At 30.6% G+C, this 19,862-nt stretch overlaps 1 protein-coding gene across 2 annotated transcripts in view; it reads right to left on the reverse strand.

The window, feature by feature from the left end:
* PCDH10 (protocadherin 10) overlaps positions 1-19,862 on the reverse strand; it is a 42,399-nt gene that overhangs the window by 14,476 nt on the left and 8,061 nt on the right. The window contains exons 4-5 of one of the 2 annotated variants that reach the window (XM_047799324.1): positions 14,080-14,385; positions 7,701-7,866 (exon numbers count right to left, since the gene is read on the reverse strand). In XM_047799324.1, the coding sequence (XP_047655280.1) occupies positions 7,826-7,866; positions 14,080-14,385 (347 nt within the window). In that variant the 3' untranslated portion in view covers positions 7,701-7,825. Of the gene's footprint in view, positions 1-7,700; positions 7,867-14,079; positions 14,386-19,862 lie in introns of those variants that run through there. The other variant, XM_047799325.1, reaches the window with a different exon arrangement.

A 19,862-nucleotide genomic window follows, 5' to 3' on the forward strand; every position in this document is an offset into this window, starting at 1 on the left:
TTGTTTTCTAGGCAAAAGAGTGATGTGGAAGGCAGAAGACAGAAAACACGGAGAATCATAAGATCATGATAATTACATTTGAGAAAGCCCAATGAATAAGCCATAAACAAAAGGTAAAATTTGGGCAGTTTTTTGGGCATTTCTCACATGGGCTTGTGACATCATTTGCTAGTTCTGTCTAATTTTGAAAGACAAAGATATAAAAATATAAATATAAGGTGGAGAGAATCAAGTTTATCAGATAAAAGGACATTAGGTAAGAAAAAGGAGGCAGCAGAATCCTTGGGCTTCTACTTGCTCTAAGATTGATTTATGACAGACATGGATACCTTTGATATATCTTATAGAAAGACCTAGTTCTCCACGCTTACGGACTCTTCACTTTACTTTGTGTGATGATTTTAGGGCTTTTGTGTCTCTCACACAGGGATGTCAGAATTCTGTGGGGTAATAATATCTTGCCTAAGGCCAGAATTTACTCTAAAAGGTTAGTACAATTGTCAAAATGTAAATTAAGTCAGATTAGATAAGGACATCTATTTGTTTCACTTTTTAAAATTCTTGGCCTGAAGGAATAAAGGTTCTTTATTTGTCTACAGTCATCAACTATAATATGCTGCTTTCTACAAATAAAAATCTGTTATTCCAAAATAGAATGTTCCTTGTCAAATTATTTCACTGTTTGTTGTACATAATCAAATATCTTCATTCACTGGAAATGCACAACTTAAGTAAAATAATGAGAATATGAAATGTTAAAAGTTATAATCATACTTTGTGATTAATATCATAAAACAAAAAACAAATAAGACAGTCTTTGCTGGGCAAGATACCTTTGCTTTTATTCTATCCATTTTATTGATTTCACAGATGAAAAAGAAAAATAGGGATACTGTACTTTTACAGCATATGTATTATGTGAAAGAATATATACTGCAGATGTAAAATAGTGATATATCATGAAAAGAACATTTGGAGTCTGCTTTTTCTCTGAAAGTAAAAGAAAGCATAATTAGTTCTATTTAAACCCAGAATTTAAATTTTCTCCATACTCAGGCTGATGTCATTGTTCCAATTTTAACTGAATATATGGTTGTCTTGAACACTTAATGAGTGCTTCCTATGGGCCAGGCACTCACAGCTTTAAGTACGTTATATAATTTAATCGCCACAATGAGCTTTGGAAGATGTATGTCACAGATGAGGATAATGAGTTATAGGAATATTAAAGAAAAGACAGAGGTCATTCGGCTAGTAAAGGGTTAGATCAGTATTTGAACCCCGGGCCTGGGCCTCTTCACTACGCATCACTTCTCTGATATAAAACTCACTCTTGTAATTCTGTAGCAGGTTATAAGTCTGAAAAAGTACAGCATCCTTTGAGAATGAAAATCAGAGGACATCTTACAAAATTAAAACTTCCAAACTATCATAAAGTCAAACTGAATAAAATCAGTCATGCTTAGGAAAAACTCCTGAAGATAATAAGAATATTTTTAAGTATTTACTAAGGACACCCCAGTCCAACTAGGTGAACAGGTTGTGCTTCATATGCATTGTAAAGGAAGAAGAAAACTTTTCACTGGTATTGTAACATGCCTGAGGGCTTTTTTTTCCAAAATTATTTCAAAAGAGGTTTGTATGAGGTACATATGAGGTATGGAGTGAAGCGGTATCAATAATTAAAAATGCTTTTGTATGTTTCTAGGATGGCGCAGAGCAGATGACACTGAAATGACCTGATATGAGTTATTTTGATCTATGCAGGAGGTACAGTATCACTCTATCGAGTGAGGATGCCTGATGCTATGTGTGATCACTAATAATTAAGTTGATCTGATGCCCTTTTCCTTCTCCACTGGAGTTCTTGTTTTTCCCCTGGATATATCTCAGGAGCATTTCAATTGACTCAGTTATTACATCTGTATTTTAAATTAAGGTATTGATCTTCTTTTCACATCAGTCTGTGATGAGTTCATGAGCCATAATCATTATCCTATATGGCTGGCCCTGAGAACACTTACACAATCTACATCTAGGGCAAACAAAACTGAAGACCACTGTGTCTGCAATATAGTAGGTCTTCAATGATAAGTTTTTTTGAATGCAGGTCACGCAGCTTTTGTCAATAGCTTGGGAAGTTTAATCTAAAACAGCTAGTTAAAAATCTTTCTACAGTTTCAAATTGCCATGACACTACTTTAAAATAAAGAATAGTATTACAAACAATAGGATCTATTGCTATCTATTCCTCAGAATTAGAAAGCAGTTGAAGTGTGAAAAACTTTGGAATATTTAAATAAGAATATGGATTTAAACATAATTTCGAAGCAATATAGTATGTAAACTATGTTACTATTTTTTATTCAATGTTTTATATAGTATATAGAATATTATTCAGTGAAGGTAATATCCCCCCATATTCTATATATTAGCACACTTTTTATAAGTATTAAATACTTTTTTATTGGTATTAAAAATCACAATTCCTATGAAGATTTTTTATAAAGCAAGCAATTTAAGTTCTCAAGGATTATGTTTCTAGATTTCAAGTTCAATTTTGAGATGAAAATAAGATTATTCAATGTCAAGTATTTTCCTAAAAATAATTTTAAAGTAAGCCTGCATTTAAGAACACTACCTTTCCCAGAAACACATCAATGCATCAATAGTTTGTTGTTATAATTTGAAAAATAGTATCTTTTTTTTTTGTCTTTTGTTGTTGTTATTGTTGTTGTTGTTGCTATTTCTTGGGCCGCTCCTGCGGCACAGGGAGGTTCCCAGGCTAGGGGTTGAATCGGAGCTGTAGCCACCGGCCTATGCCAGAGCCACAGCAACGCGGGATCCGAGCCACGTCTGCAACCTACACCACAGCTCACGGCAACGCCGGATGGTTAACCCACTGAGCAAGGGCAGGGACTGAACCCGCAACCTCATGGTTCCTAGTCGGATTCATTAACCACTGCGCCACGACGGGAACTCCGAGAAATAGTATCTTCTTACCATTTAATAATATAATTTAAAAATATAGATTTCTCAAATCCTTAGCTTAATTCAAGTTCAAAAGAGTTAGAATTCACTCCATTTTACAACAAAAGGCATTTCTACATTGCCGAATGCCAAAAAAGCCCACTGCCAACATAAAATTTAGTGAATTTATATAATCATAAAATATTCTAAATGTATTCTGAAATTATTTACTATAGCCTAAAATTTATAGAGCTTATTTCATGACCCTTGATTATGAGAATAAGTATCACCTTGTAATACTGGTAGTATTTATGAAATTAGTGCCTGTATTGTGTCTCACTTCTACTTATGCCTATAAAATAGACATGGTTGTAGCTACCACTGTTATCAAATTTAGCATTAATGTTTAGTTGACACAGTTCACCCATTTGATTTTTTTTCCTTTTTAAAGTATGTGATTAATTCATGCTCCATATTACCAAACTAATGCTACATTTTAATTTACTGCTTAAAATATGAACACAGGATATGATGATCATATATAGCCTGTTTGCTGTATCTTCCAAAATAATTAAGAAAGCATGTATTACTACTAGGCTTAAGGAGAATAGGTAACCTGACTTGAATCACTAATGATGGCTGTTTCATTTTTATTTGTAAGCAATTTCACAGTAACTGACACCAAGGATTTTCCTTAAAATTCAGCAGAACATAATATGATACCAAAAGTGGAAAATTCTTATTATAGGAGAAATCAGCTCAATCAGGAAAAGATTCAATACTTGTCAAAGTAAGATATTTAAAATATTTTCACATCTATATTTAAAATCTATAGTCATGTCTTCCTTTTAAAATGATTATTATATATAATACAAAGTCTTATACCTTTAAGTTGTAATGCATACTTAATAGGCTTAATGTATGGTATAGACATTTTCATACTTAGCTTTTGCACTCTACGTATTTTCCCAAATTTCCTTGTAAAACTACTATTTCCTGATTTTTCTTCCTGAACATGTAATCCTTTGTTGCAATTCAATGTGTGAAGGGGAAACAAAAGGATTTAAGAAATCAAACCTTTCCTCTCCAAAATTCCAGGGTATGAAAATTAAGTGATCTATGTAGAAACAGGAAGGAAAGGGGATATATAAAAACCCTGACTTTCTCAATTGCCTTTCCTTTGTCCCACTGTAAAAATGAGCCTCATGCCCTTCACTCCTTTAACCAGCCCCAGTGTTAGAAAAGCATTCTGCAAAAACACATCACAAGACTGTAAAGTGCTATTCCACCAAATCACAGTTGGCAAAAGCATATGTTTATAGTTTGTAAAGCTTTCTAGGTAATGTGTTTCCATATCTCTCAGGATCAAGTACCAATGTTAGGGTTCAGATATTTCTCATATTGTGAAATTTAAATCTTTCAGGATGTGATATAGATTCATTTTCTCTTTTCAGCTCTCAATAAAGACATTAACTGATCACTATCTCATCTATGTAATATTTGTTCAAACACTTAACAAACCCTTTTCTTCTCACTTCACAGTCAATACTTTTAGACTCTCTTCAGATATGCCATTTTCCAAAACGTTAATCTCTTTACCTTATTCAGAGTCTCCTTTAAGCACTATACTCCCCAATTTGTCAGAATCCTCTAACTTAGGCTCAAAGAAATGTGAAACAGAGACATTTCAATTTTTCTACTCTTTTGTTATAATCTGGTATTCAAATCAATGTATTTCAATATTTGTTACTGTAAAACACTAGTAAGATTATGTTTCCAATCAATAAGAAGATATAATGACTAGTATCAAGGATTTCTGAAATATTAGAAATGACAGGAACTTGGAAGAGAGTAAGAGAAATCGTATCCAAGGAGAACATATCCTAACTTAGCTTACGCACTGCTATAGTTTAGCTATGATATTTGTTTTTGCTATAGTATCAGAGAGAATAACTGTTTATAATGTTTCAGTTAAACTCAAATATATTGCACTATTTTATTTATTCAAATTATATACATTTTGAAACTCAGAAAAACTAATCTTTGATTAGAGCCCAGGACAGTGGTAACCCTTTGGGATAGGATGTTCAGGTTTTTGAGATCCTGGTAATGCTTTGCCTACTAGATACAATATCTAGTTAATATGGTTACTGATTATACATGTGTCCTCCTTTTGTGAAAACTTCTTGAGTTACACATTTGTGATTTTTGTACTTTACTATATGCATATTATATATTAATCAAAAGATTTAAAACAGAAAATGAAAATGAATTGCTATCAATAAACCTTTTAATCATGAATCAAGTTAATTGCAAATGTAAATAATAGTTAAGAAAAAATTATGGAAATTTGAACAATAACTAGACATTCAATGATAGCAAGGAGATTTTTTTAGGAGGAATACTGTTCTTGTGGCTATGTTAGACTTTACCTTTAATGAACATGTTGAAATATTAGTGGTCTAAAAGTAAGGTTTCTGGATTTGCTTTAAAAATCTGAGTGTAGAGGAAGTGTATTAGTTTTTGGACAAAACAAATTTGGCCAAGAATTGATCACTGTTTAAGCTGGTGAATGTGGAGAGTTGAGTAAACTATTTTGTTTTTTTTGAGTAAGCTTGACATCATTCATCATTTTTTAAAACGGTTAAAACTAAAACAGTGGAATTTATGGATTCTTCATATCATTCTCTATTCCTATTGTTCTTATCAAAAAGATCGAAGTCAAGAATTAGGGTATATTCACCAAAAATACCTAGATTTCATGACCTCTAATGTAATCATCTGATGAGCAATTCTATGGCAAGAAAAGTTAAACCTACACTGCAGATGACTAGCAAAGGATTGGTTCTGGCGTCACATTTAAGGGTGAAAGAAAAAGGTACAAGAATATAGTAATTTTACAGGTCAGCCTCCAGGTTTTCTACATTTTCTAAGAATAAAATGATAGCAACTGTCAAACTGTAACATTAACTCATATTTATGGATCTATTATTTCGACTACCATTTCAATTAAAACTACATGTGAAGTATTTTATCTTATATACACAATCAGGTGTACATCATCAAGATAACTATTATATATACTTTATTGTTACTATTTTTTACTCAGAACTTTCTACCATATGTTGCAATTTGAGACAAAGCCCAACGATATTTAGTTAGGTATGAAAGAAGCCTTCTACTCGGGCTATTTCTTTATGCAGGGTGATTAAAAAATCTAACCCTGGATGTACACATTTGATATTGATTTTATTTATGTATTACTGCTAGGCTTAGATCTTTCTTATTTTTAAAACAATGGTTTTGGAAGTTTTTGACAAAATATTTACAAGTAATGATTTTTATGGAATAATTTAGTAATTATCCTATTATCAGCTGAAACATAGCTATTGGCATAAATATGAACCATGGACTACTTGATGACAAATGAATGTCAATTTTCCAGTTTGTGTAAAATATAGAACTAAATATCTAACACAAGTAATATTAGAATCTAGTGTAAGATTCTGGCTAACACCAAAGTTCAAATAGAAAAAAAAAAAAAAAAAGCCCTACTGATTACAGCATTTTTACAGGCAGTAAAAGTAATGTCTTCCTTATAACAAAGACATCAACTTTCTCTACAGTGTCACAGTTAATTTTGCTACATTATGTCATGTGAACTGGTCCTCAAAAAGTACAACAAGTACCTTAAAAAAATAAAAGAACAGACCAAAATTGATCATATAATTTATCTGTTTCACAAAAAACACCGTATTATCATGTTAACATCTGAAAATGAAGTAGCCATTAGTTAAATTTTACTCTTATGTTAAGCATAATCCGTCTGTTCTTTCTTTGGTAGTTGATAGCTATAATTAAAAATTAAACAAAATTTAAAATATAATGCCTCTCTATGGGGTGTATATATGCACAACTATAGTCATACAACAGAATTATGAAAATAGAAAACAGAAAATATACTTATAATCACTTTTGAACTCAATGACTTAAAAGCTATCTTTGATAATTTAGGCACCACTTTATTGTACAAATCATAAAAATTTTACTGAAATAAAGTTCACATATAATTTTTTCAATCCCTCTAGTTAAAAGACGAGATCGGGCGCGTTCAGGGTGGTATGGCCGTAGACCGTCTCGTTAAAAGAAATGTATCTTTAGGAGAAATATGGTTAAGTCTCTAGACATAATGTATAAATATAATGTCATATAATGTATCAATTAAAGAATCAAAAATAAAACCCTGATTTTTATCTGTAAATTTTATAGCTTACAATTTGTTTTTCTCCATGTTGTTTGTAGGTGGTTACATTTTAGGGTCCAATTTTTTCAAACTTCTATACTGTCCAACCTAAACTGATGTGGGTAATTAGATATCACTAATGCAGTAATTAGGGATCTTAATATAAAACTTCCAAGATTTTTATTATAATTTGGGAAACATTAAATTGACTCACATTCTGCTGTGTTTAGTCTTGATACAATATTATTTAATCTTGAACAAAGAACCTTATAGTCCAAGACAGTTTCCAAGCTATTATCTAGATGATTCTAGATGATGCTGTCTAATTCCTACTAAAAGGATTTCAGAAGACGGAGACTCACTCAAAAAAAGTCTGGCACATGGAGTATTGAACAATGTTTAATAATATTTATAAGCAACTGACTTTGTATATTCCAGACTTATTTACAATATCTTTGTAACTTAATTATATGTTGACCCATAAATCTTCAGTATGATGAGACAGGAAAAATTCCCAAGTAGATATTCCTTTCCATTGAATAATTCTATTTATATTTTAATTGATAATCTTCCTTTGTTAGGTTCACATGATGAACAAATGCTTATATGGATTTACTTCCAATGTACAAAATAAGAAAGTGGATGAAAATTATCTGTAATATAAAATGAAGTATATAAATAATATTAATATGCTAAATGTTAATTCAATAAAATGTACAGTGTGCACAAAATAAACTGCTGTAAGTAGATGAAGTGTAAATTATGAATAAAGATACAAATTAACATTTATCTATTGTCTTCTCTAAATGCCCTTAAATGTATAGAATCTTATTTAACCATGTATTTATGAACTCAAAAATGTAATTAAATGTAATTAACAACATGCATGTAAATTCCTACCTGGGAAAGAAATAAGAAAAATAAGTTACTGTAACAGAGAAAACAAATATATATGTATATTATACACATATATATATATTAGCTTTGTAAAAATGTGAAAGATGGGAGCTAAAGTATGAAATAAAATAGGCCAGTAAATATGTAAATGATTGTTTTACAGAACTGGTAAGAAAGGGGAGCAAATAAAATTCTAAAAGAGGTGAGAAATTAAAAATAAATTTAATTCTTCCTTAAAATATGAAATAAATTCCTTGAATCAACCAAAAAAAGTTTAAAATCTTAAAATACTGAAAAACATCACCATATTTCACAAAACATCTTGGTTAGCTGTATTTCAATATTTTGAAAAAGTTCAAAATCTACTTTCCCTTATAAATACTTATAGGTACTATCTACAGAGAAATACAACTAATTTAAGACATTTTTTAAATTGAAAGAAAAGAAAAAAGTTTGCCTACAGATATCTAAAACTGCATGTAGATATGTAGGTAAATTAAAGTATGATGACATCATTAAGGAAAATCATGTTACTTTAAAAACACTCATTCATCCACTAATTCATTTTCCATCACATAATTATTTCACATTATAATATGCATAGCTGGGTAATGAATCTAAATATGCCAAGAGACTATTGGATACTTAGTTCCAATGAACCCAAAGGCACAAATTTTAAATGACATGCGATAAGTCAGAGAAGCACAGCTGTCTGAATAAGTAAAACACAAATTGCCTACAGAAATTGCTGGATGTATAGATATAATATGAACTGTTCTGTTTCATCTCTGCACCTCAGAAAGATTTTTATAGCTTTTACTTTAAATCATATTAGTTGAGGAAGACCATTACTCAACAACTAAAGGAGAAGAAACAAGATTATCTTATAATATCTCATTTATCTAGAGTTAGAGGAAAGTTCCAGTCAGCTGCTGCTATCAGCTAAATGGAGTAATGATGTGAACTGTGAATAGATTAGCACTTTTCAAAGGAGTAAAATATCATAAAATTCAGTGAACATTTAATACTAAAAGTAGATATATAGAGAATATCAACTGGAGTCAGGCTTTTTCTCATTCTGAGTTGTCATTTGTTCCTTACTCACAGAGTTGATGTGACTAAACTACTTTGATTATGAGAGATTAATTTATAATTATAGACTAAAATAATTTAATGGAAAAATAGAAAAAACTGGTGTGAAGGCCAGAGATTTGTCATAAAGAGATAAACTAAAGAAGCAAGAAAATTAGTTAGGCTCTCAAATCTAAATGTATACTTATAAAGACAAATGAAGAGTACAAAAACCTCAGAAATAGGACAATATTTTTAAAAAGTAGCAAAACTTGGAGAAAAAGTTAACAGAAACTAAGATATCTACTAAAAGGGGAAAAAAAAACTGAAATAGATGTCCATTCATTTAGTAATGCATGTACCTATGAATTATGAGACAAAAATGTGAAAAACGTCACTTACAAAAATACTTTTTGTGGAACTTAATATTTGATAAAGCAATGCTATGTTTATGACATTAGAGGAATACAGAAATCCCAGAGAAAACACTACACAGGGATATCTAAATATGAGAGTAATCTGTACCAGTAATAAAAGTCATTTTATTCTGAATTCTACATATGCTCCTACACTATACTGACTTCAAATTATGAAAACTCACAGAGGGCAGATTAAAGTCACGAAGGGATGGAAGCAGCGTGACTCAACAAAACATACTCTACAATTTCAAACAACTTAAAAAGTTGACATGCTGGGTAGAAATAATATAGATGCCCGAAAGAATTTTCCTAAAATGAGGGTTACTGAAAAGTAGCCTAGGTAAAATGTCAGCAATATTTTAAATGCAATGTTTCAAAGTTCTGATATATTTTCTTATGTCGTGATACAAGTTGAGTTGAAATTGCAAAAAGACTCAAATGTTGGCAAAAAAGTTAGGTCAGGAGACAGAGTGATTTTTTGACTGGACTAGTAAAACGTTGTATGATACAAAAACCAAATTAATCATAAACATTTTCAATAGATGGATTCCTACAGTCTTATGACTAGAAAATTTCATGGATTTAGGATTTTAAAAATCATTATGTCAATGCAGTTTTTTTCACTTTATTCAAAATAATTTATTATTATATGACCCTTTAAACAAATGAAATAAAGATTTCAAACATATTTTAGATGAAATTTCACTGACCATTTATCTTATGATTGTCTTCATAGCTTAGGGAATGATTATGTGTTAGACAAGAAATCAACAAGTTTCCAAGTAGCAAATCCTTATACCTTTTGTGTACTATTGTTGAGGCTGATCTGAAGTGAAAGATATGCTTGTTTATGGAAAAAAAATCTGAGGATATGATGTTCAAAATGTGAAACCAAATCATAAGCAAGAATAATTACAAAAATAATATTAAAATATTGCTTTAACTATTGGGTTTTTCTAAATTATATTAATGATATAACTTTTACCAGTTACATTCTTGAACTTAAATTATTTTTGTGTTCCCTATTTTCTAATACTACCTAATTGTTTTATGTATAATTTACTGTCAGATGAAAGACTAATTTTAAAAAGCATGTCTATATTTTAAATAAATCTTGATTCTTTATGAAAAAATATAACTATTTTTAAACTCCAGAGGATATTTTTGCTTTATTTTTAATGTGTTGAAAACATTTACTTATTTTTATTAAAACCAAGTGTTATTTTAATATTTTTATTACTCTAATAAAAATTAAAAGTAAAGCTAAGCTAAAATCCATTAACATTTTAAGATAAATCTAAACACTGTATTTTGACTACATGACCATATTCCAGATGTTTAAAATTTTCCTCCATCTTTCAGTGTGTCCTTTTGGTCCATTTCAGAGTATTAACAATCTACAACAGTCTAACAAAAATTAGAAAAGGCATTTTCGTAAACAGCTCATGACTAATGAGGCAAATATTAATAGATATGTTCAAAATTACTCCTGATTAAAAAAATAAGTTCCATTTCATTAAATGCATTATGTATACTCTTCACAGGTCTTATATAAAAAGGAGGAAATATAATTGCACATAAATTTTTTTTGAAAACATAAAGTACATTTTTTACATGCACACATACACTTTTGTATAAAAGTTTGGTTCTTGCAATTTTTAATTTTAACTTTAGCAATCAGAGGTATAGAAATGGAAAGTTCTTGGGTATAGACAGTGATCTTATTTGTATTATAAAGTAAAACCATTTCCCTGCCATCATGTTATGAATGATGGTGCCAGCTTCATTAGGCATTTTTTAGGGCTTTACAAAAATAACTAAACCTAGAGCTACATTTTTAACATCAAAATGTACATTATGTTCACTGAAAACCTAAATGCATGTTCAGCAAAAGCAAAACTGCTACCTCAATAATTATTTAAACATTCTTTTTTTAAAAAGGGTAATTAGTGCTAATTTTTAGTTTCTTTAATTACATGAGGGATGTGCTTTTCAATTTAGAAGATGAGAATATTTCCATTCCTGATGATTAATGATGCTCGTATTAACAACTATTACCATGTGATCTTGAGGGGGACAAAACAGTCAGGAATGGATAGTTTAGGTTTATAGTTTGTACAGTTAAAGAAATTTGGACATTATTAAAGTTATATGAAGAACTGAGGAGAGTATAAGTAAAAGCAACACAATAGCTATTTTTCTGTTTCTTTTTCATCCTAGTCACACTATCCCAAACACTAAATTTGAGCAGTGTGAATTGAGCTGACTAAAACAGAAAACATAAATTGTTATTCAAAATAATTAAGAATAATATATATCTGAATAATATGCCAATAAATCAATTTTCTTGGTAAAATAATAGATGCATTCTTTGATTTCTAGCAACACACATAATTGATATTATTTCATAATCCCTGAAATCAGGGATGCACATGAAAATGCTACTAGATCTTAAAAGGAGAGAAATTTGCATTAAAATATATATAGCATTAATATTTTTAATGAACAGAAATTGTTACTGTGATTCTTAAAATTAAAAAGAAAAACTAGTCAGTAGAGAAAAGAAATTTATAGATGTTCAAAAGTTCAGCTCTATAATGTAAATGAAACTTCATCACTAAGAGTTAAAGAGAATGAAGTGATTTTTCACTATATATGATACAGACTTACCAGGTAATATATGCTAATAGAAGATATTTGTATTTATTTAGAATTTGTATTTTTGCCTTGAGATTATTGATAATGTATTTCTATAATGTATAATCTTACTTTAAGTAAAATTCTAGTGAGTATATGCCATTTAAAGTTTGGAAGAGTTCTGTTTTTTATGATAAATAAAATTTAAAATCCTCAATTTAGTTTGAGGGACTAAATCATAATCTGTATTAATCATAATAATTAATATTTACTAATAATAAATATTATTATTCAATCATAATCATTATGACTGAATCATAATCCTTATTAATTAAAATTTGATTTTAGGCTACTTTAAAATTTTATTTTAGGCTACATCACTAGTATATGTAGATGTGTGAGTTAAACATTAGGACTTTAGTATCCAATTATAGCTTAGTTATTATATTAGACATTTCAACACTTTGCTTAAGTATTTGTGCCCTCATGTTTTATAACTTTAAAAACAAAGCAAATATCAATAATTTATAAAGAGCCATAACTATTTGGTTGTGAATGCTAATATACTATATCATGCTGGAGTAATGGCATTTCTAAATAATTTGAAAAGCTGAACAGAATCCTTCCAAAAACAAAATTTGATCATTGTTGCCATCAGAATGCATGTATCTAATGGCAGTTTCACTCCTTTAATCATATAACACTAACTTATTATCAGCGTCCAGAGTAGAAGTCACGTGTTGTTTTCAATGTAGTCAATCTGCGCCTTTCACATTTACATATAAAGCCTAAAATATATGTTTTAGTTTTTTCTTTCATTTAAGCATTTTTTCCTCCCACTTCAAAAGTGATAAAAGAAATGATACATTTACAATCCGTCTCATTTTTGTTTCTGACTTATGATTCCATTTCTTTTTTACTAGAAGATAAAAGTAAGAAAACATTATGTACATTGGATTTACTATACAAGATAAAAGTTATCTTTTGATTTTTATAACTTCATCCTTATCAAATATTAGTTTGTGTGGTTTGACCATAATATTGAATTGTCAATGGTATTTATTCATTAACTAAAAGGAAAAGCTTCCTATATAATAGAGCACAAATGGAATAATTTCATTATCAAGATCCTCAAAAGAAATATACTAAGGAATCTCAAAGCATTTTTGTTTTTCAGAGTGGTTGAATAAAATGATCCACTTAGAGACTATGATCCTAATATCAAAGGAGCTGGTGCAATTATCAATGTCCCAATGTTAGAAAAATGTATAATTTTAAATAAATGAATAATATAGCTGTATTGATACACTTTCATCACATAGTTCCTCTGATTCTGTTGAGACTTGAAAAAAATCCATTCCAAACTATTACTAAATCATGTTGAAGGAGCAAAGTAATGGCTGCACTGATTTCTGAATTTAGCCTAACCTGTTTACTGTCATTATAGGGAAAGGATGATTAAGCCATAATTCTGGTTATCAATAAGAAGATGAGATCCCGGTGACTCAAGAGGTATTTTCCCACCTTCATTAAGCCCTTCAAAACACATGGAAATCAAGCAGCAGGTGAGCAGTATTCAAAGGAAATATGCAGATCATTTGCAAAATATTTTCAACATCAAAAATTTGATGTTTGATTGTTGCCAACAACCATGTCTCACCCAGGAACCTGTCTCCTGTTAAGTATATTCATTATTCTATTGTAAAGTGGTCCTGCATTCAAGCATCTCTTTATCCTTGTTTCTGAAAACAACCTAAACTCTGTTTTTACAAGAAGAATGTCATATTGAACTTTATTTCCTAAAAGGGAATACTTTGATACAGCCTTTTACGTAATACTTACTCAAATATGGTGGTTTGTAAGGCGCTCGTGTATTAGACAGCAGTCCATCCAGCTCCTTCCTCTCCAGGGTGCTGTGAAGGGCCTTCTCTTTGCCGAAGGTGGAGAAGGACCTCTCGGCCCCAGGCTGGGCTTCTGGAGTTTCAAACACCTCGGTGTCTGGAACAGAGTCCATGCCAGGAACATGCAGATTGCTACGATAATCAGCAGCCTGACGTCCATCAGAAGGGACAAAAGAAGGCATCCAGCACCGATCTGAGTGGCCCAGGGCTTTACATTCCTCAGTACAGTTGGAGAAGAGATCCATACCTTTGGGCAAAAGAAAGAGAAACTACAGACGTAGCCTTCAACAACACAACCAGATGCTTACAATTGAAAAATTACAGGCAGCATGAAGAGTAATGGGTGAAGGTATTGTACAAATTTTTTTGTGTTAACCTGACAGGAGCCAAAAATCTCTTTGTATTATTTTGTAAAGGGTAAGACTCTTGACGAAGGCGCTTCCGAGGTAGATGTTTCTAAACTACTCATGCTATTGGGGGGAAATGTTGGCTCTAAATTACTTAAATAACTAGGAAATAGTAGGAAAAGAATGAATAGTTTTAAAAAATCTCAGAAAAATAAACAAGTGGAAAGCCCTCATAATCCATAATCGCTAATGATGATAATTCATCATATATTTTTTTTCTTAGAGACAAAAATGGAAGAATTATAGCATTAGTAATGACATTTAGATATAAAATTTGGACATGAAACAAAAAGTGAAATTCAACAGAAATATGGCATATATAGTGATACACAGTAAAAACAAGAATGAAACAAGATTTCATGAGTAGCCAAGAGCATGCTTTCTGAAGTTCCTAGAAAATGACTTCCTAAAAGTTATTTTTCAGTGACACTCTGGTAGCCCATATTACTACAAACCACTTATCATTTACACCTTAGACAAACCCAGAACAAATGACTGTAATTAGTGAAACCAAGGTAACCAAGTGCAATGTGAGTCAGCTGCAGATGCTATTGACAAACACCTTATTACTTGTTCTATACTGGAAAACGCTTGTCCCAGACAATACAGAACTCTTTGCTTACTAATCCTAGAATACCAAGATTTCAAATGACATCTTCGAGTTTCATTGTCTCCCACAGATGTACAAGAATATTAAACATGATGTTTATGCCTCAAGAAAGCTCACTCAGTTTTTTAAGCAAACATAACAATTAAGGGGCACTTAGAAGACCATTTGTTATTCATTTTGATAACTAGCACTACAAAAATAAGTATATCAGCCAAAACCACATTTCAACATTTTTCTAAACAGACTAACACATTTCTTAAATATGTTTTAAAATATGATCAATTTAAAATAACCAAAGTGTGATTAATCTTTATATCAGAAACTCTTGAATGCATGCCTGATGTGAAAAAAACTAGGGATTATTTTTTTAACCACCAGAGTAATATTATGTAATGAACACATTTGATTGTTTCTTCTATAAATATTATGGGCAAATTTTAGTTTGTAAATTCCTAATGGTATTGTCACATACTAATTTACTTTTTTGTTGTTCTTTTAACATTTCTCTGTATAAAATAAAGGAATTAATTTTTCACAATTATTAACACTCTAGATTATCCTCAAGTGTTTTGGAGTTAAGAACTGTTAATTACCTAAATTGTGTGTAAAGAAATAACATTAAGATTCTTATCGTATATTAATCTCACTTTATAATGACTTAAAAAAATTAAACTACGTACAATGCCAAGTCTGACTTTGATTATAACATTCCATTGGTAATTGTCATGCATAAGCCTGGAAGTAAATTACTGATCAGTGAACTGTTGAGGAACATATACGTGAGCTGAAGCTGAGATAAGGAACCAACTAAGAACAGCATGTAAAACGTCAGATTTTCTCTAGACACCAGAGATGTTCAGTTATCCTACTCCTATATAGAGATAAGTAGGAAAAAGAAAGGAAGGAGAATTTCCCTGATACACATACCAGATAGGTAGAAGCTACAGAAGCAGAGAGATTTGGATTTTGACACGCTATACTCTAAATGCTCCCTATGTATAGTGTGATTCAGGATAAAAGGGCTTTTTGACAGATGGAACTACTGTTAAAAGTAAATTGAGTGATTATTTATTTTAAAAATAAATTCATGTCATATTAAATTTGAAGTTGATGAAAAAGTTCAAATATTAAGATAGAATTGTATTATTGAATTGTTATAAAGACAGGAACTAATGCAAAACTTAGAATTAATGTGAGTTTTCATTACATAGCTGATAAAACCCTTTCAAATATACCTCATGAGACCATTAACAATATTTCACATCTTTTTGAGCACTGTACCCAAGTGTTCTTATAATTCTGAAGACAATAATCACACAGAAAATTTTTTTTGTCTTTATTTTTTGTCTTTTTTGGGCCACATCTGTGGTATATGGAAGTTCCCAGGCTAGGGGTCTAATCAGAGCTATAGCCGCCAGCCTATGCCACAGCCACAGCAACATGGTATCCGAGCCGCATCTGCGATCTATACCACAGCTCATGGCAACCCTGGATCCTTAACCCACTGAGCGAGGTCAGGGATCGAACCTGCAACCTCATGGTTCCTAGTCAGATTTGTTACCCACTGCGCCAAGACGGGAACTCCCGGAAAATTTTTAATAATCTAGTCTCTCGACATTGTTATTAAGATGTTCGATTATGTTAGAAGGTACTTTCAGTAGAACTTGTTTTTATAGGTAGTTTATATTTGATTGTGCCCATTTTCTTCTCTTGAAGTGTATGGTTTTATGCCTCTTTACCATTAGCAGCTAGTTAAAATCCCTTTAGATGATGACAGAAAGTTCTGAGGGTTTGTGAACCTATACAAAAAAAAATTTAATCATGTGCAGAATAAGGGAACTGAGGACTATCGTAAGTTCTGTTGGAAGAACACTGTTACTTGCCTGAAAGAAAATAAAAAAAACACTTGTAAATAGTATTCTTAATAAATTTATGAGTTACTTTTTAAAAGTTGGATCCCCATAGTGATAATACAGCTTTATATAACCACAATGAAAGGGAAGATGGCACACACTGTGCATGAATATGTTTCACCAGTTTTGCTGATAAAACAGTGTATTTATTTCTCATGAGGGAAATATCAGACATAGAAACACATTTTTAAAAAATCTATAAACAATACACCAATGCTGAGTTTTGGAAATGCTTGTTAAATGTTTTTTCATTTGCCTTTTTGATCTATAGTTTGAGATCCAAATAAATTTTGCTCATTATCAGTCCTCACTTTAGGGAGCCACTGAAAGATTGAAATTATTTTCTTTTTTCATGTATCACTAATCCCATTAAATATATTATTTTAACGACCAAATAAGCAGAGGCATATTTAAATTTTGTGATGGTAAGTGACTGCGTAAAGGACAGGAATGCCAGATATTTCAGTACATGATTCATTTTAAAATGCATACCTTTCACATTGCTCTTGAAATTTTTTAGCAGCTCATATTGAAAGCCCAATATAAAATAAGTTTAATTTCACTTTTTTTCCTCATTTCAATGTCTTTACTTTATAATCTGTGGAATTTGCATAGCAGAAAAATACAAGCCAAGCCTGAGTTTTGAAGTCTTGGTAATTTCTAAGAAACATTTCAACATGCATATTTTATTTGTACTTTCTTATCCTAGTTATTTATTTTTTTACACTTCTCAGAAATGGTCTGTTCTACAAGCCATGACAGCTGAAGTGATAGACTTCCTGTTATACAAAGATATATTTAGATAAATTTTAAAATACATCTTTTTAAAATGATGAGTAACTCTTCCCTTGTAGTTATAGGCAGTGATATTATCATTGAGAACAAATTGTGATTTCAAAAAATGTAATTTATTCAATTTGTGCTATTTTGATGAATGTCATACTATAAAATTATGTGTAAATTTCTCATGTGTCAAGCCTTCAGAAAAACAATGCTTTTTCAAAATATGATAAATTAATTTTAAAAATCAACACCATTTTGAGGAAATTTCAAATCTTCCTTTAACACTGAAGAAATGAGATATTAACTATAACCATAAAATTGTATGATTTTTAGGAAAAATTTGGTTTGGGAAGAGAGATTTAATAACATAATTCACTCATGAAGAAAATCAAAACATGCACGTCAAAATGTTCTCCCTATTATCTTTCAAAATGTTTACATTTTTCACCACTGTTTCTTAATAATTGTCTTATGTTTTTTCCAATTGTAAATCTCTGCATATTCAAGTTGTTCACATTTTCATCAGAAATCTTAAAAGCTTTTGCTTATTCAGGCAATGGATTAAATTCACTTTATTTATAAAGCCAGAAGGTAATTGCCAATATCTAAATTCTCATCGAAGTTGGGAAAGGGAAATTTGTATTTTACGATAAACCAAGAATTTCTTTATTGATATTGTAGTAATAGTGCAATAGCTTAATGCATTTCATGATATATTTTTACCTACTGGTACAATAATACTGAAAATAAAAATCATTTTATTTTTTAATTTATAGCCAAATTTTGACCATGTATCATGTATGGATCCTAATTATAAGTTAAGAAATAAACATATTTAGAAGCTGTTCCCTTAGAACTAAAAGAAAAATTTACGAGAAGAAAAGTTGGAAAAATTTCTGGTAAACTATAACAAGTAAAATTAACTGAATCCTCACTTATTGGGTTCTCCAATATATAAGAAGGCAAAATTATTAAAAATAAATTCATAATTAATCCTAGTATGCATGTGGTATTTAATAAATGGGAAAAAATCTCACAACTAAATAGATCTCCCAAGATCTACCGCCAATATTATTAAAGTTTTTAAGAATATACAACTAAAAATGCTCTAACAGTATTTAAATTAGAAAAAAATCTATAATCTAATAGTATTAAAAATTGAAAATATATTGTTTTTTAAGTTCACTTTGAATTTATTTTATTTATTTATTGCTACTTAAGCCGTGATTAATCCATTTCCCCCCTTGTGATGGTTTATGCAAGCATTTACCACATCTCCTTGGACTTCTGCCATATCTAACCAATACATCAATAGTGCTCTGAAAAAAACGGAAAGCACCTTGACAAGGCTATAGAAAGAAAGTGCCACAGAGCTGTGGTCAAGCCGAAGAATTTCACACATGGAGCCAGGTGCAGTGGAAAACTGAAAAAGCTTATGTGATTCTCTGTGCAGCTGCCTCCGTGTTTAAAGCCCTTCTATGAACAAGATTGGTGACTGCAAATGGCTTAGAAAGGAGAAAAGCATGGGGGAAGAGGGGGAGAAAGAACAAAAAAAGAAAACTATTCATAGAAGAATAAATAGAAGGCATATCCAAATAAATAAATACAAAGTAATGTTAACATAGAAAAAGAAAGTAGGAATAAATTAAAAATGGAGGAGGTTTAAATAGGTGAAGCATTAAGCTAAACAGTGTATATAATATAACATGAAATGAGGTACAAACTAGAGAATTCAGAATCTTTCTTTCGAGAGTTATTTTTCCTTGATAGTCTAACTCCTCCACCCCCCTAAAACCTAGTGGAGTGGGATTTGCTTATTAGCACAACATTTTATCATATCCTCAACGTGGTGTGCTATGAAGATATTCGCTAAATATTGCAAACTTGGATGATCAACAATACCCAGTTTTACAAGGCAATAAAGCAGATGTACCTGAAATAGCCTTAACTTTAAGGAAACATTCTAGCTACTTGATATGAAGTTTACAGTACACAACATCAGAATGGATTG

This window comes from Phacochoerus africanus, chromosome 10 (genome assembly GCF_016906955.1).
Source record: "Phacochoerus africanus isolate WHEZ1 chromosome 10, ROS_Pafr_v1, whole genome shotgun sequence".
In the NCBI taxonomy this organism is placed as follows: domain Eukaryota; kingdom Metazoa; phylum Chordata; class Mammalia; order Artiodactyla; family Suidae; genus Phacochoerus; species Phacochoerus africanus.